The sequence below is a fragment of the Spea bombifrons genome, chromosome 1 (assembly GCF_027358695.1).
Source record: "Spea bombifrons isolate aSpeBom1 chromosome 1, aSpeBom1.2.pri, whole genome shotgun sequence".
Lineage (NCBI taxonomy): Eukaryota > Metazoa > Chordata > Amphibia > Anura > Pelobatidae > Spea > Spea bombifrons.
The window spans coordinates 30,216,711-30,243,322 of NC_071087.1; the positions used below are offsets into that span (position 1 = coordinate 30,216,711).

Below are 26,612 nucleotides of genomic sequence, written 5' to 3' on the forward strand. Positions count from 1 at the left end.
ACAATACAAAAAAATCAGACAGGAACAATATTTCTTCACACAACTGTATTGTTTTTATCTTTTCTGTCCATCCAGACAGTCCAATACCACTAAGCTACTGGTGCTTACATAAAGGTGACTAAAAGGGTGACTAATGGAAGAAGCTGAGCTACGTATATTATTCTTTAAATCATCATTGTGTTAAACTGCTGTACTATCTATATTACACAGCTGCGGGAAAAGATTGAAAGTACTAACGGGGGTCATCATTCAAATATATTACGTAACAAAGGTTTCCAAAAGGAAAAAAAAGTAACTTTCCACACATATTCCATAAAATTAGAGTTAGGAAAGCATAAAAAGTCCACGAAATAATAATCTAAAAGTAAATAATAATAATAATAATAAATAGAATAATCAATAATAACATATATGATAATTACAACTTAAAACAACTTATTTTGAGTTTATAAGTAAAAGTCTGGGGAAAAAGCGAATGATTGATTGCAATCAAGAAAGTCTGAAACAAAACTCCTGTAACAACAAGAAGAAACTCTTATTCTATAAATTCTATATTATGGGTCACTTAAGCACCTGGACATAAAAATATGTATTGTAATAGCTGAATGCCAATCTTTTTGCTTACGCAGTGCTTGTGTCCTGGATTACCTAGCTCCTGGATTGCTAACCACTTCTCTTGTTTTTCGAGAGGGAGTGATAATTATAGTTGCCATGATCAGCAGATGCTGAAAGCCTTATTTATAAGTTGCCCACTTTTCTCTTCAAATTCAATTGCTTAATACACCTGGAGCTCATTTCAGAGGCTTTGCAAGCCATTTACTTATTCCTTAGGAGCACTACAACAACTCACTGATTGCCTTCACTAATTAAAGACTCCCATGTGTATCATTCACCACCAATCAAGAACTAATCCAGGCACTGCATGCAGGTGATGCTTAACAATTACTGGTAACACACTTTTTTGTAATGTATATATTACAAGTAACGCATTGTCATGTATTTTGTATTCAGTGTACCTTTTGATTAAAAATTCATATTTTGCATGCAGTCAATGAATCAAGATAGGGCAATTGTCCCTGCGTTCAAACGCAACTTATATAAGTACAATATGTTACCTATAACAATATTTTTTTTTCCATTTAGCCAAACCCTGTTTCTGTTTGCAATTCCCATTTTTAACACATGATTGTCTAATTTTTTAACCTGTAGAAAATGAAATAGGAAAAACCGATCTGATGGGGTGATCTTAAAATCTTAAACATAGCGGCTGAAGGAACAACCTTCTGTCCACAGTCATTGTTGAGATTTGCCAAGTCCAGGGTCCACCAGTTGTGGTGTAAGTTTGGTGTTTTCATAGTATTTTACTGCCCTTTTGTGGTTTGAATGTGCACACCTAGAGATAGGGGCCAAGGTAATATGTCAAGACCATGAAGAGCTATCGCCACATTATGACATTTGAGCAAAACCTTAGCAGTCAGTCATACTCAGAACATTCAGTCTAGCTGTACTTTCATGATTTCATGGTCCTCTTCCGGTCTAGTTTAGTTGCAGTTTTATTTTGTATACTATTAATAGATTATCCATGATTGATGCAATATATTAAAATTGAACACTTTCATTCATAATGTTATAAGCATACTAATAAATAGTAAAGAAAATGGTTAACTATAATCGTGCTTTGTGCTTAGTTTTTTTTACATACTAAACAATACAGTATGTGCTATGTTCAAGGCCCTGCAGTTGTCTTTGAGAAACTAATATTCGAAGTATATATTATAACCAAGATGGGTATATAAGAAAAATAAGAAAAATTAATTACGTGCAAAGACACACTGCAAAGACTTCATTCCATGGGTATGTTGCAATCATCTTTTTTGGCAAGTATTATTATTTTTATTTTTATGTATGCTGCTTTATAGATTTATTTTCTGATTCAATTTAATTATTGTTTATTATATATATATATATATATATATATATATATATATATATATATATATATATATTATACTGAATAAACATATACGTTTGATTCACAATTCTGAAGTCTCTTTATTTTTATACCCTCCGTCATTCAATATGAATAGAGGGAAGTTACCATTTATATAAAATAATTTCTTAAGTTACCTGTATGATGAGAAATATAACGTTAGACATGGGAAAAAGGGTATGGGTCACACTGTAATAGCTTAAAGTAGTTTATCTACCTCCACTTCCACTATTAATGTATTGCAATACCTAATACTCTGGCTTGTCTCTTGTTCCAGATGGGGATGCTGTGATTTGGCTGGAGTCACTTACAGCACCATCTTCAGTTCTCCAAGCTGTACTGTCTATGTGTTTATCTCTGTTAGTTTACTGTAGGTTGCTTTTGACTTAATATCATTATATCTTCATTTTAGTTGTTCTAAAATCTTAGTTGTTCTTAAATAGTTATTTTTAATTTTCTATAAGACTTAGTACTACGGTTGTTTTGCCTTTTCTTTATCCTTCAAACTGTAAGACTGAAGAAGACTGGAAAAATGCAACAACAGACTGTGGTGGTTCTTCTGTCCATAGTTTTTGTTGGCTTTTATACTCAAATGGCTAAAGTAAACTTTATGATAATGGTTTGTTAGATTTTTTGCATAATGATTATTATATTTCATTCAAAAAACTATTTTCAAAATCTTTCATGTTCTAATGTGGTTGGTTTGGAGTACAAGCTCTCCCCGTATCCTTTTCCCCATAACCCTGTTGCGTAGATACTTGCCAGCCATGAAACTTTCTCCATTTTAGTTTCCGAATGTGCCATTATGTTTTGCTCTTTGTGTACAAAATGTGTAGAGGTATAAAAATAAAGAGAACTAAACCAATTTAAACCAAGGATGTGATATTATGTTGCGTGTGTACTGTAAAGGTTTAACGTTATTAACCCAAAGGCTTAATCCACTCGTATATCTGGCTTCCAGTACTTGATGACTTTCTTCATCACTTAACCTCACATGCCATTTCAAGACAGTTATTCTAAGCTTCAGAATCTTATTACAATCCTCCTCTCCACTTTCCTTTATTGATTTTTCAATTTCCGCGTACTGTACATGCCTCCTTAATGCTACATCCATTATCTGCAATCTGCTGAAAAGAATTTGACTTTCTTTCTAAACCTCGCTTGAACAAGACACCATGTATCCAGCTAATTTTTTTTGAGAACATAATTGCTCTTTCTGTCCTTTGTTGAGGATTATACAAATAAAATACAGATCTTTATGAACTCCCCACTGCAGAGTTTACTAACCTCTTGTCATCCGAACATTTTCTTTGTTTCTGCAGCTCATAAAAGAGCCATATTGTCTCTGGAAAATCTCTCATATCAATCAACATTTGTGCAAAGGCATCTTTTCTTATAGTGCTTCAGTCTAGATTGCCTATTATTGAAACACAATTCTCTATCTTAAATTTTCATTGTCGCTGAAAATCTCATACACTTTACGACCAAAGTTTAAGGCATCACAAATTGCAAGACTAGTGACAAAAACTCTCAAGAGCTCCCAAGAATAATAATTGTATAAACCTAAGGTATCATCCTAGGGATTTAAGAGTCGTATGGGTGAGCCAAATTCAGCAATGTTGCGGTTTGTCTGGCTAGGGTTAAATGAGAAAAATGTTTTTTTTTTGTGAAATGTCATATACTGGTTAGATATATAATGCAAGTTCTGAAGGAAAAAAAAATCAATTTTGCCAAATAGTGTATTTTTGTTGATAATGTGACTCAACGTTGCGATTGCTGGTATATGTCCAAACGGACTTCCTGGGCATACAAGGAAAACAGTGTCTTAGATAAGCTTGGAAGAAAGAAAGTTATCTTAAGCATACATGTGGCATACTTAGCATACTTAGTGTGATATAACGATCTCCCAACCCTTATACATGTTGAGTGTGCTAAAATCAAACAAAGGGTAAAGGAAGCTTTAAGTTCATCATACTCTGTCTGCATCTTCACCATCAAGGTTTGCTCTCCTTTCAATTATGGCGTCATACTACTATGATAGAACACCCGCTGTCTTTTGCCATTTTAGGCGACTGGCAGACTTCTGCCTCCTCTGTCATTTTCAATTATGACCTCCAGTGCTTTTCTCTATCAACCCCTGCTGTCTTTCTGCTTCAGAAAATTAATAGTCTTGTAACATGTTTAGTACAGTCTTTCCCAAACTGTTAAGATACTTAAGTTACAATGCAGATGTTTAGAACCTATGCTATTCACTGCTTAAATCAACATGTGTGGATCTCATTAGAGATTTTATGTTAGTGGAGATACCTGGTAATACCTAACAATGTAAAGCATGTATCAAATAGTTAAAAAAAGAAAAAAATCTGAAATTGGAAAGTTGCTTAGTGAAGATGAGGAGAAGGCAGACATTTTAATTTCTTTTTTTGCCTCTGGGTTTGCAAATGAATGCAACAAAATGCTTGTGGCAAACATGTGATTGGCTGATAACGGACAAAATGTTAATTTTATGGTACAGCGCTACGGAATTTGATGGCGCTATATAAAACAATAAATAATAATAATAAGGTATATAAGGTAAATATATATATACATACAACCCACAGAGCAATTGCTTTTGATAGTTAAGGAGTCTCTCTTACCTGGCATGGTGCCAAAATATCAGCCAGTATTTATAGACTTGTAAACTTGACATATGAGATGCGGAATTTACTTAAACGTTTGATAAGGGATACATTTTGTCCAACAATGTCATGAGTCAAATGTTAAATGGTAAGAACTGAACATGCAGTGCAATTCTAGGGACCTGTTCTTAAAAAAGGATATTACGGAACTCAAAAAAGTTCAGAAGTGGGCCAATAAAATTAATAAGAAGAGAGGAACAGCTTAATTATAAAGAACACTAAAAAAGTTGAATTGTTTTACTATCAAAACCAATTGTTTGTGCTATGAAATTGAATTGATGCATTCAATTATGGACTGGATGATTTTAGCAAATAAGAATATATAGGCTAATAAGGACATGATTAGCTATAGCTTAGAGATCAAGTTGCCATTTTGGAGTCAAAGGATTTCTCCCACTTTTCAGGCAGAATTGGAAGTTGCTTCAAAGTAGGGTTTTGCCTTCTTTTGTGTGTATTATATAACCACATCTATTGGATAAATTTACTAAGGCGGGGGTGAGGGCTTTTAAGGAAATTATTCAGTTTAAATTGCTTTCACCATTTAATTTGGAGTTTATGTGGGCATAATTAGGTTTATTTGTCTAAACTAGATAAATATGAATGATTTATCTTGTCCTGAAAAATATAGATGTCCCTCGTTAAGGTGTAAGCAGTGCATAGGCTTCTCATTTGTTATAGAATGTTAAACCGTGAAACCAAACATACACACATTGATACAACTCTTGAACTTCCCCTTATTACATTTTTATCGCATTTTCCTTTAAAATACTGGAATGGAATCACCCTTAGCTGGAAGTGTAGGCAGCCTTTTTGTTTATATATTTTATTTATTTGCATCTTACACTGTGGAAAATTAATACTGTCCAGCTGTTCCTGGGATATACATTCATCATTTATACAATATATGTAACGCCTACATAGATGAATACCTGAACATAAAGTCACTTCCCTATAGCAGAGGAAACCAAAATACAGCTATGATATGTTTTGAAAGGATAAATAAAGATCAAGATCTAAAACTAGAGGGTCAGCGTCTTAAATGTAAAGAAGTTTAATTTACTGAGAGGATGGTAGATAAGTGAAACAGCCTTTCAGCAGTGGTAAAGAGAGTGATGGAATTTAAATATGCGTGAATAGGCATACAAGACAAGACCAAATACAGGTTAAGGTTTTAGTTGAGTCTTGAGGAAAAACAGGGAGACTGGATGGACCTGATGATTCTCACCTGCTATCAAATTTGATGTTTCTGTGCTATCAATAAATGTAGGTTTTACAGAAAACCTTAAAAAAAGCTTCCACAGTTACAGTATAAATATTGAATAGTAAACAATCTCCTACCAAAGATCACCTTCATCTTTCTTAATGCTATATCCACAAGCAGAGCTCGTTTTTATGGATGTCCTGAGAATAATGTTGATCACTCAGTTTCTCTTTTTCAGTCCCTTGTGCTCTTGGTGCGCTGCTGGGGTATTAGAGCACACAAGAAACTATACATTCATGTGAATTTAATGCGGTGAATTCAAAGCAGTGATCCGGCAGTGTGCTGGATATACAAAGATATAGAAAGCTCCTTTTAAAGATTGTTTATAAATACTGTTTAAGGTAGGTACATATATCTTGGTAACATGCCATAGTATACTCAATGCAGTAGTTTACCTATCTCTATAAGACACAGATTTCAAATAATGGAATAGAAGAGTAAGTTTTATTCCATAGACATTTTACAGATACTGCTGAGACTACACGATTTTGCTTATGTCGGTCTATTTTGTGTTCAAGGGTAGGTCTTTTGTATAAACCTTATTGAACATAATCAATAGAGCTTGAAGGTATAAGTAGAGCAATGGACCTTTTGACATGGATATTCATCTTGGAAGATAAATATTTACAATATTTAAATAAAAAAACATGTGTATTGCCACAAAGTCAGTTTGAACCAGTCAGTTATAATCTCTTCTCAATTTCTATAATGCTTTATCTTCCCTTTGTGTCTCTTGTGTTTTTTCTTCTTACCATGATATCTTACTTTAATTAATTACACATTGTTAATAACCTTTTATTTTTTCTCAGTGAGGCATCACCTAGTTATGGGTGACAAGGTAGGAGAAAAGAGAGGGTGCTTAGGGTCCTTGCAGGGCTGTGCTTTTATGGGGCATATGGTGCCCCTGTTCTAGGTCTTGCACAGAGGAGGGCCCAGTTGGATCTGCCTGCATTTAGTACCCCCTCTGTCCTCTTGCAGCTTCTGTAGTTACTTTGAACCAGGAAAGCTGGGGTATGACATTGTATCCCAGTAATCTGCATCTCTGGGGCCTGCAGATACCAGTGAAATCTCCAAGAATCATATTTAGGGAGCACATGTAGGGTCACATACATATCAGTTTTAATATCCGATGGTGTGTATGGGCTGTCATTGAGCATGCTAATGAATGAAGCAGCATGGGGGTAAAGTATTAGGAGGTTATTAATACACGCTAACAGGGCCTCTGTACATACACACGTACACAGTCAACCTTACAAACAAGCTATAAGGATGTACAATAGAGCTACATTTCTCATTCGTTCACCTTTTTTCGTCTTTTAACACCTTTGTTATCTCATTTTTTCACAGCCACATATTCTTTCTTACTTTAAACCTTCCTTTCCCTATTTTGAGGTCTCATCCATTTCAGTTCTTTTTTTTCTCCTTGTTTATTCCATAATATTTTCTTGTTTAACTCCTTAATGACAAACTTATTAAAGCCATCATGAACTAATCTAATCAATGAATTAAAACTACCTCGGACATGTGCCCCAGACTGCCTGAGCCAACATTATCTATTTAATTTGAAACCCTGGGGCAGGCTGGTCCAGGGGTCAGGAGCAGGCAGGTGCATTGAATGACCACAATGCACCTGCGGTGCCACTCACTTAGTCCAGGAGCAGCTATAAAGAAAGGCTCCCTAGGCCAAAAGGTGCCAGCTCTCCCTTGCTAAACACAGCTACATGGATCTCTTTGGTGAACAGCGTATTATTTAGGAAAAGTAAAAGATCTGCTTTAAGGATTGATGCCAGAATATGTAATGTCAGCAGTTAGGGCAGTGTCGCAATTTATTAATTAAAACTACCCATAGCTTCTGTTGTGTTAATAAGTCTAATTGGGTTGGGTATATCTAATTCATAAGTTAGCCTCATGAAAGATGAGATCAGTGGCAGCCTGTGGCAGAGGCGGTATTATCTAATCCATTTCCTCCTGAAGATTTCTCCCTTCTCCTCACTCCACTCTTTCAAAGGCTGCTTGAATTGATCAATAATAATTTGCAAATCATCAAGAGGGAGAGATTACTTAACGGAGAAGGATATTAATGACGATCCTGTAAAGGAAATTAAAGTGGCTGTTTCCATGTTAAATGTATAAAATGGCAGTCTAATATATTTATTGCTTACTTAGTGTGGTGTCTAGAGAAGACTTTAAATTGTCTTTGGGTTAGAATTCAGTCCCACTAATTCAGCTTCTTGGTACGTTATACACCCATGATAAATTATATAGGACTCGACAAACTTGGGGTAGTTTGACACAGTGGCAAGCTACAGGGGCATACCTAGAGTATTTGGCACCTGGGGCGGATCCTGTATGTGGCACCCCCCCCACAAACACTTTCAAACTTCATAGCTTCTATCGTTATACACTGGCGCAGACATTGAAGGTGGTACAGCATAACACCTATCACTATACATTGAGGCCGACATTGACGGGGGTACAGCATAACACCTAAAACTATATACTGAGACAGACATTGACGGTGGTACAGCGTAATCCCTATCACTATACATTGAGCCAGACACAGTGTGACAGAATCCCCAATATTTATGCATTAGATAGATGTTTTTTAATTTTTTGGTATTCTCTGGGTATGCACTGAATGCTTGCTTTGTTTTGTAAACATAATTACACTGGTTTATTTTCAAAACCATTCAAGCCAATAGAGGATGCAACACATTATACAACCACTGTGGTCACATGAGTATATATACATGTTCCCACACAACTAATGGCCATTTTGTAATGTGCTGCTATCAGGCACAAAATGGATTACTTTTGTGCCATTTTTTTTGTTTATAACATCTTTATTTTAACATCTTTATTTTATTAGTTTTTGGCTGGCCCCTTTTCCTGGGCCTAAGATGAGGAGGGCGATGGCATGGTTTGACAATGATGGATGAGCCCTGAAAATGTTTATTACCCCAGATGTTCTGCACCATTTGGGGGTGGAGAGGGAATCAAACTGCACAGGAAAATTAATGTCTACTATCACATAACTGCAACGATGCAAAGTGCTTCTTTAAATGAATAGACATAAAAAAGCATTATAATTGTATATGATAAGACTACATATAAAATATACACAATTAGAAAATATAACTCATGTATCCTAGGCAAGGCAAATGCCATTATTCCAATGGCTTACTTTGCTTACTTATGTTTTTTTTTTTAGTTCAACGTAGTATGGATAGTGCCAAAAATAAATATTTCTGGGTTCCAGCCACCATGGGCAATATTTGATTGAAATCAGACTAAATAAAAAAATCTATCTACAGGTTGTACTATATACTTTCTGTTCACTTAAGTGCTTATCATCAAGTAGCAGTAACGGCCGAAATCCTCTCTCATTTAATGATAGAACAGACAAGCGCTAGACTGTTACTTACAGCTGATAACAATAACAAGTAGAAAAGATTCTTTCTTACAGTATCACTATCGTTTTCCAACTTCAGACGATAAGGAGACTACAAATGACATTTAGTAAACAACTCAAAGTAAATGGTAAAAAGATAAAGGCGTCAGCTATATAATGCTCAAAAATATGCATATGGTTAAAAAAACAGTCTTGGTCAGTATATATATATATATATATATATATATATATATATTTTTTTACTTTTTTTTTCCCCCATATTTAATTATAAACATACAATCATTCCAGACATGAGTAGATTCAGAGTATTAACCCCTCAATTACCAGACATTACACACAAACAGACAAACACAGTGAAAAACAAACAAACACAGTCACATACACACAGTCAAGCACATATACCTGGGACTCAGCTTATCAGGAGAGGCTTCTTAACTCAGGGGAGTTGAGAAGTCCCATCTGATTGGCTGAGACTTCCTTCACTCAGACTTCTCATTCTGGGACAATGCAAAGTCCCATTGTTCAGAGTTGTTGGCTGGTGGTGTTGCCCTGATTTATGACCATACCTGGGAACTTTCCAGGTTTGACCAGGAGATTGCCGGGTGAAGCACCACTTCTCCGGGTCCAGAACCGAATCCTCCGGGTCACGGGAGCGGAGCCTTGACACGCCCTGCTCCCTGCCCATTTTCCCTTGCATTAGGGGTGTTTCCAGCAGACGTCAGTGGGAATGCCCCTGACGTCAGCCGGACCTCCCCCTGATGTCAGCTGGACCTCCCACTGACATCAGCGGGACCTCCCACTGACATCAGCGGGACCGCCCGCTGGCGTTAGTGGGCAGTCCTGGCCACGTCCCGCAAGGGAAGGCTCCGGGTAGCCAGAGGCCAAAAGTTCCCAGGTATGTTTATGAAGTGCCTTAAAATGAATATGCCACTTTTGCAACACACATTAAACCAAACTTCACCAGGTTTAGTTAAGTTAAGCTGTTAGTTTCTGTTTTATATATTTATCAATAATTCCATTGCAGTTCTGGTGTAATTTCCCAAAGCATACTAAATAGCAACATCAGCATGCAGAATGCAGTGCTAATTTCTAATGATGGTTCATGGTTCAGGGTTAGTGGGTTCATTAACATAAAATAAGTATATAGAAGACACATTTACAGGAAGCAGAATATGTATTATACTCCACCCTTGCTCCTATACAGATAATGAACACTAAGCTAAAGTCCAGTTTGTAAGCTTGATTACAATTACAATAAATCATCATATTACATTCTTTTAAAGAATCACTTAAGCACCATTATGTTCGATCCATGACTTTTTAAAAGGGTTCCTTTTAAAACTGTAATGCATATTTCAGTAGAAACAGATCAATTGCTTTTTAATATAGTGCTAGGCCATCTGTAAAATACTTCTCTAATGAGGTTATGCTACAACACCATCTGAACTACCAATAAGTATGTAGAATCTCATCAGAGAGCAAAGGTATGTAAAATTGATTTCTTCTTTTTATATTACTAATGATTGTACCTGTGATAAAATATCACTAGTTCTACATAACTTTAAATGTCCACTATTTATTATGAATATTATCTTCATCATTATCATGAAAACGGTTGAAGTTTTCTTCAATGAAGTGTTGTAAGCATAAGAGGAGAGAGAATACAAAAGAATCCATGAGGTTTGACACAAAGGTTCCCGGTGGACCCCTACTTCCTCACATCTCCATGTCAGTTTCTTCTTTCTACCAGCAAAGCAGAATTTCCTACCCATTTCTACTCACATTCCCTTGCCCCCCCTAGTCTCTTCTGCCTAAAGTTGTTGTGGCTAGCCCCATCCCTACACAAAGCCACTTTCCCAGATAAGAAAGAGCTCCAGGTATCTTACCATGGGATGTTCAGCCATATTACGAATATGAACCAGTGGTTTTACAAAGGATTGCTAGGATTCACCAAACTATAAATGATTTCAAAACACCATTACATTTCCCAGGTAGTCAGACAGGATGTTGGTAAAAGGGACAGATTTGAACTGAATTGTGGAGCACAACATGGCCCCCAGTCTAAAATGTCCATGTTTTGTTAGCTGGTTTCAAAAAATAATCTGCTAGGAAGGTATTTGTACATGGTCCACCACTAAATGACTCTGGCCAATACAGCTAAGCAAAAAAAACTTTCCAAGTCTACAAAAGCCTTCCCAGAAGCCCTGTAAGGTATGTGTCACATGACCACATCCAATGTTTCAAGCAGCGTCACTTGCGACATATTGTCAGTGGGTAAAAACTGGTGGCTCATACCCAGTTTCACTTTAATCATTAGCCTTTAAGCCTATTCAATTTGGTTATTTTTTATTAACAGCATAATTAGCCCTATATGTATATATATATAATGACAGATATTGGCAGATACTTGATGACATTTATTGTTTTCCCCAGTCTGCCAGAGGATTCTGTATGTGAAGAAGGGAAACGCCATGGTCTGAATGGTCTATAAAGAAGACCAAAACTCAGATTTTATGTTCCTCAATACAAAATAAAATTATTGTTTATTTTACGGATTTTTTTACTTTAAAGGAGTTTGCATTTTTGATGTTTCTAACATTTCTTTCCTTCTTTCTTTTTTTTGTACTCTCTTTTGGTTCCCTGCCTTGCTCCACAAACCAGCTTATTTTACAAGCATGCTGCATATTCATAAATACCTTAGAAATGTGTTTACAGGCAAAACAAACCCACGCACTTTTTGGTCGTGTAAAGACAAGAGCAAAATTAGGACTATGAACAAGCACTTGGACTGCAGGGAACTGAGATAGGGAGTCTCAGGTGTTTTTGCATTGTAAAATGGACTTATACATCTGTAGCTAATAAATTGCTGTATATGTAAGAGTTTAATTTTACATATAAACAGAAAACGGATCAGCGGTTTTAGATTTCCGGCTCGCTGGTACATTACACCAGGATAACCTAGGATATACTGTTATGTAACATGCTAATCATTACAAGGTAGTTTTGCACAAATGTTACTAATTGCGTTGCATACATTATTTAAAATCCTGAATGTGCTTAGTAGGATTAATTGAAAACAATGGTCAAAGGCAGCTGTGCGTCAAACAGCAAAATAGCAGTCTGCTATACTTGATGTCATGGGAAGAAGTAAATAATATCTCCGTGGGGAAGTCTCCTGATGCAGCTAAAGACACGGCAGACATGAGACAGGTGATGGTGACAGACTACTCAGTTGGCTGCAGGTGAAATTGCTAGGTTGAACAGTACATAACAATTATCATGCTGCATATAGGGTGACCTCATTTTATTTCTGCCATTCAGAGACATGTATGAAGCAGATGAGATTATACACACAGGCATATACTATATATATATATATATATATATATATATATATATATATATATATAGAAAATGATGGCGCTATATAAAGCAATAAATGGTAATAATAAACATCATAACATACATAAAGTCAGTATCAGTTTCAGTTACCAGACATGAGCAGTTTCAGAGCATTAACTCCTCTATTGCCAGACATTAGACACACAGTCACACATACAAACACAATCACATGCACACACAGTCACACACACACGCACACACACCTGCTACAGGCTGCAGCCTACATTGGGCTCCATGTGAAAGAAGTCAATCTGGAGAGGATTCTGAACACTCAGGAATTTTCAATAGTCTCTCATGATTGGCTGACACCTCCTTCACTCAGAGTTCTCATAAGGCTGTCCAGGACCTGAGACCCTTCGCAGCACTGTCCTGGGCAATCTGGGACATGTGGTCACCGTAGCGGGATATCATCCGTCTTGTGACTTTTCAGAGAAACTGTGACAAACTAATACATGTTTACAATGAGCAGTAAGGAATGAAATAACTTCTCAAAATACCATTAAATGACATATTTGTCCCTATGCTTCTGGTGCTGAAAGGTTAAACTAGCCTTCTTTATTTTTAATATCGTATTCCATAAGAATTTTTGGCAGTCCTTGCAAGATCCGGAGAGGTGTTAGTGGGTGTTTGCCTACAATATATCGATCATCACTTTGCCTCGGAAGGTTGGCAGATTAAATGAAATTGTCAAACTGCTTAGCCAAACTGAAATATTAAAACTCAACAAACATATTTATTATACAGAATTTCCAAAACGAATTGAATTGTGGCAGGTCCTGCCCAACAGTCACCAGCATTCACACAGATGGAAAAAAAAAATCCAGAAAGGGTGTTAGGTTTGGAGTAAAGGGATTTACAGCCACATCTTACTCTTAAACCCTGTTTCTCATATATAGGAATAAAAAAAAGGATGGAATTCTTAGAAATAGATATTCTCAGGAGGGATTAATTGGCCCACCTCACATATATCTTGGTATCCTAAAAAAATGGATGAAATCATAACAATTTGTATTATGCATGCATATTATAGTATTCCATACTTCTGGAAATAGTTACTTGCTTTTGGTCTCTCTTAAATGCATACTGATCATGAAACATTTTACAAATGATCTACAAAGACATGGAAATTAGTTCACATATACTTATTAGCCATTGTATAGGCCACATATTTTATTCGGTCAAACAATGTAATCCATGGGCAGTGTAAACTGGTCATCCTATACCCAGTTGGGATTCTCTGGGATTAGGCATAGAGATTTCTAAAACAAATGTGGGGACAGTTTGAATAAAATCCTCTAATAAGGAGGTTTGCACCATTTTGCTAGGTTTCCCAAACAAACCCCAAATCCCCCTTGGGTTCTTCTACTACTGGCATAGACATAAAATGTTTTCCACCTAAGGCCTACTATCATTTTTCTGTCAAACCGCTAGTTCTATTCATAAATTGATATAATGTTTCTTTTGGGTGACAATAAACATGTATAATTCTGTTATAATCACACTAAGTTAATGTCGATCTATAATAATTCTCTACCCATATCACTGCTGAGGTGTTTCTCAACTCAGTCACGATATTCCTTCCTTAGCACATTATCCTAATTGACTTTGCCAATAATGATTTCCTATAGTATTTAGGCTAGGATAGATTATTTTCCAACCTAGCCTGTATTCAATGACAGTGATGGAAAATCATGCAAATCACATGTGCATTTTTATACATGATAGACTGCTTTTGTGATTCAAATGTAAAATAGAGCAAAATGTCTACTAGTCTGTACTAAGGGTTTTTTTTTTATATAAATGACAGAAAACCTGTAAGATCAGGCAAATACGGTATACCCGTTAGTTCTGCTGGGCTATACTAGAAATCTAGTGGTGTTCTGTCAGACTCTAAAATTTAAAGTATGGTAGGATTTGTAATAAGTGATCAATATTTTTGATATCCTCCATTAATTCAACGTGACAAAATATATTTGTCATCAGGCTCCAATCAGCCATTAGACAAAGCAGGCGAATGTGCCCAATTATGGCTGTGTGATTGATACATATTACTAGCTGCAAAATCAAAACACATATTCATTTACAATGGGTTAAAGAGACATAAACAAGCATCAGCAAATATAAAAGTACCCAGGGGTGGATTGGCAATGGGGCAAATGGGTACTTTGGTACTTGATGCTTTATTACAGCAGTGTAATTTATTATTTGTCTCCACTGCACAGCGTATATACACAACTTGTTGTGATGAGTGGTGTGGCGGTCCAGATGAGGGACCACTAGGTGTATGAGGCCCCTCTCCTGAAGCAATGGTATTTGCAGAGATACAGACTCTATTATTGGCATTAGTGGTGGCAAAGTTAGGTTCCTACTTCCTATTATGTGACAAGATCAGCCAGTAAGAGGCCGCTTTAGTGGTCAATTATTACAGTCAGTAAAAATGGAAGCTGTGTGGCTCAAAACTTGTAAGGAAAAAGCACAGAACAAGACAAGCTGGTAGGGATTGAGACCAGCATTTATGGCAGTCAGTATGCATTCAGGTGTGTTGGGATCTCTCTGTGTGAATTCATGTGGTGGCTACTAAGCATACCTGTGTATGAATGCATGTATTTATGTGCATTTTGCCTTTGTATGTCTATATATATATATATATATATGTATATATACATATATACCGTATTTGCTTGATTATAAGACAAGGTTTTTTTCAGAGCAAATGCTCTGAAAAATACCCCTTGTCTTATAATCGGGGTCGTCTTATAATCAGACCTCAAATAGGTCTGACTATGAGACGACTAAGATCCAGATCCTCCGAAGCTGCAGGGGACCTGGATCCTCCTGTCTCAACCCCCCCGGCCCCACTTACCGGTACTTCTGAGTCCCCGGTGTGTAGCTGGGGCAGCGTGTAGATGCCGCACCGGTGACGGGAACTCAGATCTCTGACAGTCGGGGAAGGTCTGCGCGATGGACGCAGACAATCCCCGCTGCTAGCCACGCCTCCTTCCGACTGCAGCGTAATTGCGTGGGATCTACACGCTGCCCCGGCTACATGACAGGGAAGTCAGAAGCACCGGTAAGTTTGGAGGGGGGGAGTGTTAAATGGGGGGCATAAGGCATTTCTGGAGGCAGAGTGCTCTGTGAAATGCCTTTTAACCCTCCTAATGCCACTCTGCCTCCAGAAATGCCTTTTTAACCCTCTATACGCCACTCTGCCTCCTGAATGCCTTAAATCTCCCTATATGCCACTCTTCCCCATAATATGCCTTTTAACCCTCTAAATGCCAGAGTGGCATTTAGGGGTATAAGGCATTTCTGGAGGCAGAGTGGCACATAGGGGGTCAAAAGACATATCATGGGGCACAGTGGCATATAAGGCATTTCTGGGGCAGATGTGCATAACTGGGGGGCAGGTTGGAAAATAGAAGGAAATAAAACCAAAATATTTTTCTCAATCATAGCTTTTATTAAAAAAAAAATAGTTTACATGAATTAACATTTACTGGTAAAACTTTTTTCCTATAGGGTCGTCTTATATTCAGGCTTTTTCTTTTTTCCCTAAATTAATTCAGATTTGGGGGGGTCGTCTTATAATCGAGCAAATATATATATATATCAAGGACAGAAGCAGCATCAATTTTTCTACTGCTTAATATGGTGGCTTTTGGCTTACAAGTTTGGACATTCAGTTAGCTTTTGATCTCATGCAGCTTTCTGTAGGATGAAAGAACCTACAGAAGAATATAAACCCAAAACAGTTATAGTGAAAAAATAAAAGCCTAGTAGGAGTACAGTTTTGCAGACCATGATCTTATAAAAACATGAACCCCACTGTTTAAGTGGACCTATCTCATAACATCTTAGACTCATCAATAAAATGCACACATTTTGTAAATTAATTCTTAAGCAGAGTTTTCTCAGTTTTAATGTTTACAATGCTACCAACAATATTGCCGCTGTTGGCCTTTTTATTTAGAAATTCTGTCTGTCTTTGCATAATCACACATGAATATAGTAGTCTCATTCTGAATAATTGTGCCATCAAAAGAGCTAACCAATATCTACACTGATTTAGGAATATGACTAACTAGCATTATAAACCACTGTAATATTATTCACTAGCTAGAAAATAGTGGGAAAAACAAAGCGAGAACAACTATATGATAATGGGGCCCCCTGGACAAATAGGGAATGGGGTATCAGGACTGCTGACCCATACCTGGGTCAGTATAGTGTAGTGTTATGCTACTGGAGGGGTGGCTATAACTATGTTGAAGTTTTTTGGGTATAAATTAGGGTGACGTGAAATTCCCTATCTTTTTTCCTTTGGACACCAGCGAGGTGACAGCTGTTTCCTTACGCCCACCCTCTTCACATATGATGGTGCGTATTCCTCTTTAGAATGCTGTGAGTTTGCTGTTATGTTTCCTCTCTGGCTTTGTATATGTCTTTTGTAGTCACAGTTGCGGTGATGGTCCCTTGGCCACATTGAAATTCAATGCCAATTGAATTATTTGCCAAAAACAGGCTCTGGGAGGCTTATGTGGGGCTAGGACACTGGTTTATTGTGCTCTTTGAACAAATGCCTGTAGGCCTATGGTGTGGCAGCTGGTGAGTTATTTAACATTTCTTATTATTTAATTGGTGTCGCTGGTCTGAGGGTCTAATGTCAATAAAGATGTGGCTAATGTGATACCCACAAAGTTGGTGTCTAGTGTCCTTATTGGGTCAGGTGGGGTAGGGGTTCGTTTGGGATATGCTATGTGTCTAAGCAGTCAAGGTCTTATTTACTTAAGTTTTCATTATTTATTATACTTTATAGATTTATATAGCTAAAGTATATTATGCAGCCCTGTACTTTAACTATCTTCCAGTTGTACAACTAGTATAATTAGTTTTCATGTACCTACAATTTGGATGTTATTAAAATGTCTTGCCATGTAGGGGTATTAACACAGCATATGGATATTTTCATACTTTACATATTCCGATAAGAGCTTTTGAGAAAACAGACCTATTTCCAGTGGTGCCTAGTTATCTACCTTGGTATCATGTGATTGTCCCTTTCAGCAAGACATCAGTGGATATAGTGTTACCTAGAAAGTGCCATAGGCTAGTTTACATAGAAATTGCCTTTTTAAGGAAGACATCTTACATCTGTGTATTGGTAATTAGGTCATTTGGGATCATCTGCATATCCTCTAGGTGGAAAACATTTTATTGTCTCACATTTTCTAAAATGACAAAAAAAAAAACGAAAAAACTATGCTAGGCAAGAGTGTATCAGTGTAAAAATAGAGCTGCCTTTCCCATGGATTTAATATACCTAATGAAATGGTTTTACCTCTAACATGAACAACCCTGGATGCTTAGAAAGATGATGCCTATTAAATAATACTACATAAATACATGATCAGAAACTAAAAAGAGTTATTAATTTACTGCATAGAAGTAGAGGAGAGTTGCCTAAGGGGAAAACCTACTCGGATGATCTAGACAAACATTTGGTGAAAAACCCAATTAACACCTTTAGTCCTATCTTCACCAACAGACGACATGAGATATATGCTGTCTAGAGCCCTTATTAGAGATACCCCTATAACTGTAATACACTATCTATTATATCTATTTATTTTCGATTTTATATGGAAAAGTATTTTCCTTATTTACAATATTTCTATACTTACACGCATGTACAGTTTCATTGTAACGTGTATTTATTATATTTAATTTAACATATTTTACATTGATTTCAATTGACTTTTTTTGCCATATAAATTGTGTAACATTTAAAGCAAATGTTTCTTTTGAAAAAAATAAGTTATCTTTAGGCATATGAGGCGTTAAGGGGATGCCTCGTGGGTTCAATTATAAATGGGAAAAGTTAAAACAATCAAGGCAATTCTGGCACATTCTGGCTTCATAATATACAGTTAAGGTTATTATTATTATTATTTATTGTTTTATATAACACCATAAATTCCATAGTGCAGTACAATGGGTAAACAGGACATAACAAGTAGTATATAACATAACAATTTGACTTACAGAAACAGGTGAGGAGGGCTCCAGTTTACAATCTAGAGGGAGTTAGGGTGGATTACAATAGGTAAAAGGTAAATACTGGATGTCTGAGTTGCATATCAAAATGTACAAGGTCTATTGGTGATGGTAAACTGAAAAAAGATTTTCTGCGTATTACTGCTGCATACCCTACAGCATAAAAAACCTATTTTCTCTTTCAAAATGTGACAAACCACAAGTTGGATTTTCATATTTCATTACATATAGTAAATGGCTACTTATAATTGTGATATATAGTCCTACCTGAGCGCATTGCATCTTTCTGGATGCTTTCATAGTCATGCCAATCTTTTCTTCTAAGACCATCTGTCCATGTATAGATTTGAGCATCACTCACTCCAAGAGAAAAGGTCTACAAAAAAGAAGACAGGTACAAAAGAATATTAGACCTGCAAGTTAATTCAAATTCATAAAAAATTGAGTGTCAACAGCAAACATTGTTAGGCCATTTAGAGGTACCTAATTTAGGGTAAATCATGTAAAAACAAAATATCATCCCCCATTGTTTCCCCATAAATTAAGGATAACATAAACATAACTAAAGCAAAACCATCTTCTAAAAAGCTGCCAACCTCTTAGCAAACACAGTACACAAACTATCACAAGGTAAGCATGCATATTTAAATAATACATCATACATTCAATTTAATTTAATAATAATCCTAAAGAAACAAACTCTAGGTGGAAATACATATGCACACAAGCATGGCATAATTTAAGGCATACAACTCTCATCAAGATTCTGTATGAGTATGGTGGGAGTAGTAGTGCACAAAAGGTCATCAGCCCATTTTTTTAGGTAAAAACAATAAAAATTGTTATATTTATATAAAGGCAGGCTTTAAGAGTAAATGTTAGTCATCCAACTTTAATGGAAGTCTTCTGGTGGTGGAGGTAAGGAAAGAACAGTCCCACTATACCACAAAAATATATTACAGTAAAGGCATTTTGTCTCTGTTTCATATACACAACATAAGAATATAACAACTAGTGTTCTTTGTAGCGCCTTTCTCCCAGTGGGACTCAAAGCACTTTTAGCTCACTTGCTCTCGGAATTAACAGAATCAGCAGCAGATTAATAGATGTTATTATTACCCAATTATGGGAATTCATTTATCGACCGTGGAAGGATGAAGAGCTAAGTTGACCTGCCAGGATTTGAACCTGTGACCCTGAGGTTTTGAACATATACTATAAACAGCTATAGTTGAGCTTGTTTTGGCATGACCACTATTGCTGTAAACAGAATGGCTTTGGTTTAGTCACTCTGGGTAATGAAAGTTTGTAGATGATAGGATTAGTGTGCTGTTTTAGCAGCCCAAAATCTCACATGACTCACAATAATGGCAGCCTCCAGGTCTGCAGAAATATATAAAATGGGACTTCTCTGTTAAACAAATTACATTTATATACACATTTGTCCTGGATATTAAAAAATATATTCACTAGCACAGTTTTGTCCCTATTGTTACCAGAACACATAAAATGATAAAAAAAATGAAATGATGTAGACTAAAATGATAAAAAAATGTAGACTCTCACCAGCAAGTTATTATAAACAACTGAATAATTAGACACATCTTCCTTAATAGGTGTTTTCTCTTGCAAATTGTTAGTTTGTCCTATTTAAGTTATTCCTTTTTACCATCATTGGAAATTACAACTTTATTTCTAGTTGTAGTGAATGAGCAGATGTTATTAGTGTCTTTTACAATACAATACTTTGCATTATGTTTATACAGTGCTTACTGCTGTTAAGTGAAACAATATAGTTATCACAATTGCCTTAATATAACAAAGCCAAAGGCTTTTATCTGCGCTGAAGAATTAGATTTTATCCATTTTTTTTTTCAGATTTTCAATTGCATTTTCCTTCATCCTTAGAGACCTAGCAGTAGTTGTAGTCTAACAACTGCTTGAACATTTGGGCAGTCTGCACCCACAATCCTCTCCATAAACTATGATAAAGACGTAAAGGGTTAACTCGGATGGCCAGACTAAATATACAGTAGGTAACTGGTATATTAACTAATGCACAAGTTGTTTACAAGTTCATTTCATTTTGTGGGTTGTAAACAAGGGATTGAGAGTTCAATGCCAAGAAAACCCACCTATCTTTAGCCCAAAAAAGAAGCCAGTCTAAAAAAAATAATAATAAAAAAAACAAACCAGAAGCTTAAAAAATGTTGCAAATAAATAACCATAAAGCTGCATGTTTATATACAGTCATTCACTAGCTGAGCCATATGGCTGGAGGATGTATTGCATCCTTTTTTGACTGTAATTGACGTTTATCACATTCATGGTAAGTATAGAAATGGAAGTATATAAAAAAAAAATTTTGTTCTGAATCTTTTGCTGTCAAGCTTGCAGATAATTCATTGTTTGTTAATTTTTGAAAACATCACGTTTTTGGACCAGCCTCTTTCCTTGGAGCAAACAAGGTCACTAAGTGCTTCATTGACCATCAATTCAGAATTTCTAGGTATTTTTTGTCATGTTTCACATTCTATGTATCTTATAATATTTACTTATCTCAAATGGATTGTAGTTTTTTTTTGTTATATGTTGGCGGTTGGGGGGTGGCTAACATGTCAGCCTAACGTGATTATGGAGAATAGTTAAAAATATCTTTGGGTATATACTATATGTAAAGAGAGAGAGATACAATGAGAGAGAGAGAACATAATATATATTATAAAATGTTTCTCTCCAACTCTTTGTAAACTTTAAACGCATACAGGCAGTTGTGGCTTGATGCCTTTCTTATATAAATCCTACAGGGTATTAGCCCTTGCCAGCAAACAATATATTAAAAATCATACTGCTTCAACACAGTCATGGTAGAAGAATAAGCACCTGAAGAGTGCCTTGTGTGAACATTATTTTTAGCATGCACCCCTAGGACGCACATTGTTTAATTTGGGCTTGTCCTTGCGGAGCTGCCAAGGATTAGCATTACACACAGCCTTTGACTAACTGTATGATTCCTACATTAACCTGAAACCCGGTGGGATGACAGACTGATAAAGTACATTGTGGATTTGGAAGATCACTTTCCCCTAGAGAAGATTTAACATCTGGTTTAATTATAAAAATGTATGAGGTACAACAGAAAATGATGCGTTGACTACTTACAGAAAATAATAATTTATTCAAGAATCAGATTAAGGCATTAACGCGCATTTTGTAGTTAGCTGCATAGCACATTATTTGCAAGTTCCGTAAATGTGTTCTTCATGGAAATCTGTCTGGGGTTAAATATATCTGAATCAAATACTTTTTATTTATTAGAAATATCTTGAAAATAAAGGATACGTGGAGAGTAAACAGGCTTCTGCAGCACATGATTATGTTCAGAAATAGTCTAGCATAAAAATATGTTATTTTTTTGCCAGCAAACAGTATGTTTAAATTGGTTCCTTTGGGATCCGAAGAAAGATCCAAAATATATAATTTAAAAATGTTCATTTTTGAGTCTAATGTTTAAATGTATTTATAGTATGGTTTTAGATACACTTTTTTAAAGTGAAAAAGCTGCGAAGAGTAAAATGTCAACATGGGTATTGTAAATATCAATTCACTTTCTTAATTATAAATTAAACTTCATAGGGTGAATTACAACTGAAGTTATTTTAAACCCAAAAAATAAATTTAATTGTAAAAATTAGACTATATCTGTCACTTTCCATTACTACCCATTTATTTATTCCCCCTGTTTTGTACCAGCAGATGCAATGGCAGCCTCAGAAATAGTTTTTTTGGGTGGTTAAGTAACATTTATATTATTATTTAATAATTTATTGTCACTAAGATATCAAAAAAACTATTGGGTCACTATGCTCTCCAAATAAATGCTTTGCCTTCCACATTATGTAGAATGGAGGTGTTTGTTGATAAGTGGTAACATTTCAACTCTCCAGGAATCTTGAAAACTGGCTCAACAAAGACTCCTTGGTTATTCCATGCCAAATCATCACAAAAAATGGACTTTTCAACCTGACCATCTCACAGATGGCAGTGTTTTAACTCACCAGGAGAGCTATTCCATGCCAAATCATCTCAGCGTCCAACTCAACCATCTCAGATTTTTATGAAGTTTGGTAGGATGGTAGAGGACATGAAGTAGAGTAACTTCCATATACAGAATTTTAGCGCTCAGTGATGCACGTTCATTACAAAGCAGCATTGCCAATGTGGTAAAAATAACAAGTTTTTCACTTACAAGCTCAACGAAAAATCATAACTTTGCTACTATTTGAGGTAGACCCTTCATATAGGGCTTGTTGTGAAGCTAACAAAGCATTTCAACATCACATAGTGTTTTCCTTGACCTTGAATATCTAAAAATTGTATATTTATTTTTTTGGGGACAATATGGTATACAATTAAATTATATTTTGGGTTGGGTTTGGGAACAGGCATAATTCTGCTAACATCATCATTGCAATAAAAGTTCTTCACACTCTCAGCAATATTTGGGTCCAATCTCCTTCCGGGTTTAGGATTTGATGCTGATAAAATTCCAGACTCTTTTACTAATTGCTTACCTTTACGTATCATAGTAGTTTCTTACTATATTCTTCTGATACTCCAGTCTTTAGGGAGCGGTCAAAATTATAACCTCACTTTGTTTTGTGGTTTCTTCAAATATTTCTTTTAGTTATTGCGGTATAGCATCATTACAACCTTGATTATCAGGCATAGGTTTTTTTGGCTGGCATGTGGAATATCTTGTCTTTCAACTTCTGCAATCTTAGTAGTTTTTCTTCTTCTTCCTTCATTCTCTTTCTCTTGATAGGTGATACTCCAACACTACTCAGACTTTCATTTAATGATTGAATAGCTGATTCAATCCTGTATGTGTCCACCTCCATGTCACTTTCTTCATCAATCGATGTGCTTAGTCCTTCCTTACTGACAGAATCCCTTTTTATTCTTTTACTACAGTTGTCACATATCATTTGTTCACTATTCACGGGTGGCAGTTTTAAACCATGGTAGCACCTTCCTTCTTTCTACTGCTGATATGCCCTTTAATATTAGGTGAGTTGCAGCTCTTTGTCTGTAAGCACTGAACTTGCCTGATGCATGTTGGGTGAAAGAAGTGTTTAATTACTACACATCTATACTTCATAGTTTTGTTTTACTCCTGTTCCCAAAGCCATCCCAAAATGAAACTTATATGTATCAAAAGTGATGTTAGTTCATAAAAGGGGACGTGAACAGAAAGTGGAAAATTCATGCTACCAAAGTATGAAAATAATAGTTTAATCCATCTTTTCCATCTTCCATCAATACACCAGCAATCATCGCCATCAGAATAAAATTGGGCATAACAACCTCCCTCGTGATTAAAAGTTTTTCTGTTTAACCTTTTTGTACTGATTGTTTTTTTACCCTATGATTTCATACTTTGCCAAACCCTAATAAGGGTTCCCACCCCTTATCTCAGCCACTTCCCCCTTTTTGCTTCCTACAAATAACAGGGAGCCAACTCTGGGAAGTTATGTACGAACATGAAAGATCCACCATTTTCTATACAATTCTGCACTTTTTTATACTTTAAACATTATTTTTCCTCTATTTATATTACCTTATTCCAGTAGGGTAATTAAGAAACCAGATAACTTCATTTTTCTACAAATTCACATAATTGCCAAACATATTGATATACAAAAATAAAGAACAGGTTTACGTATGACACCTAGCTTGTGATATAAAAAGTATGAACGTGAAAAGCAGATGGAGGGTGAGCTGGAGCTCACACATACTGACAGAACAAGTCACACATTTAATAAAGCATTTGACACCTATAAAGAAGTATAGGATGTTTCATAAACTAGTCATACATAAATTAAGCACATTTTATATTACATAAAGTGATAATTAAGCTATTGGAAAAAATATATTTTTTAGAAAGAAGAGCTGTATTGTCACAATAGCACATTACGTTTGTAAGTACATGGGAGGTAACTCCTTCTTTACTGAGGGAGTTTTGTACCCAACACCTATGACTTTTTAGCATGTTCCCCTGACCCCTTCATGGCAATGGCTGATTTTATTTTTTGTAGTCTTCGTGACAGTGGCTGTTTTAACATTTCTGTGGTGCTTGTGTTTAGCTGTAATTTTCTTCTTTCTCATTTACTGTACCCACACAAGTTATATATTGGGTTTTTTTTCAGGAAAGGGAAGGCTTTCTTTAGATGTCATTATTGTGATCATATCATATAATTTACTACTTAAAGCCCTTTCTGGCTTTTACTTGAAAAATCTTTTACTCATCAACAAAAGCTAATGAAAAAACTGCTAAATAGATTCTACTATACTGTCCTGTCCTGTCCTGAGTTTAGAAATACCCAATGTTTTAATGCTTTTGCATTTTATAGGGCAATAAGAACAAGTAGCATATAGCATATCAAAACCTTTTTTTTTTTTTTTTTTTTTTACAAATATGGTCATTCTGCCTCCATGTGCTATTTGGGACAACTTTAAAGCCAGCCACTTCAATTTACTCCCATCAAACTATATGAAATTATATGAAAATAAGACACCCAGGGTATTTTAAATGCTAGTATTTTAACTCTTTCCATACAGTAATTCTACCACCAGATTTTGTCAAACTTTGTGGTAGTAATTGGTTTGCATGTTTTGTCACACATTTTAATTCAGGTATGAATTTACAGCACCTGGTATACCCCATTATGTGTTCAACAACATCTGTACAATGATACCCCCCCCCCATGCATGGGTTTGTCGGGTTGTTTGGTGGGTAATAAGCCACATTTGGAGCATGCACAATTCGGTTCTTTAACTTTAAATTTTGACACATTGAAAATTCTGCCCCATGTCCTATTTGAGACATCTTTGAAGCCAGCCAATTCAGTTTACCCCATCAAACCATATATGTTTAAAACTAGACACCCCAGGGCATTTCAAATACTGGTATTTTAACCCATTTCTAATTAAGCTGTAATCACCCCAATATGTGTACAGAAACATCTCTTGAGTACAGTGATACCACCCATGCATGGATTTGTCAGGTTATTTGGAAGGTAAAAGGTGAGGTGAGTTTTTTGGGGGAATTTGGACATCTTGTCAGTCTGAGGCATTACAGCAACACCATTTGGGTGAAGAAAGCAACCGTAGATCGCTTTCTAAACCCGTTTAAACTAATGATATGCCATAAAGTGGTTAACAATGATTCTCCTTTTTAATTTTTCGTGCTTTGTTTTAATACCATTTTTAGATGTATAAGTACATTTTTTTGGAGAATGACAATTAAGAGCTGAATTTTCATAGTAGCGTATAACTTGTGCAAGTACATGGGTAATATCAATACGTTTAAAAAAAAAAATTTGTCCATAAAGAGGGTAGATCCAATAAATAAACTTTTATAGTTATATGCAATACAATATCTATATAGCTGGTTACTAGACTTGTTCATTTGGGTATATATGAATTTAAATGTTAATACATTTTGTCTAATTCATGCATTCATACAAATCTCTGAAAAGGAGGGTGGAACAATTGAAAATAAACAAAAAAAAAACCCCATCAGAATATTTGTTATAATTCTGTCTGTCTGTTTTGGCTGGTTTCCTTAATGTTGTCCTTGTCTTAACTAATTGGAACCTCTCCCAGATTTTCTGGGAACTCGTCCAATAGTTAATTACCACTTGTTACATTTTATTGGAGTTATAAACAGTAACAAATAGTAAGTTAATTTTATTTATTTAGTTTTACGTTGAAATTTTATTTAATTATTTAATTTTACGTAGATATTTA

At 35.7% G+C, this 26,612-nt stretch overlaps 1 protein-coding gene across 1 annotated transcript in view; it reads right to left on the minus strand.

The window, feature by feature from the left end:
- The window catches only part of GALNTL6 (polypeptide N-acetylgalactosaminyltransferase like 6), a 481,374-nt gene that overhangs the window by 333,562 nt on the left and 121,200 nt on the right, over positions 1-26,612 (minus strand). The window contains exon 2 of the mRNA XM_053459754.1: positions 19,068-19,176. Coding sequence (XP_053315729.1) covers positions 19,068-19,176 — 109 coding nt within the window. The remainder of the gene's footprint in view (positions 1-19,067; positions 19,177-26,612) is intronic.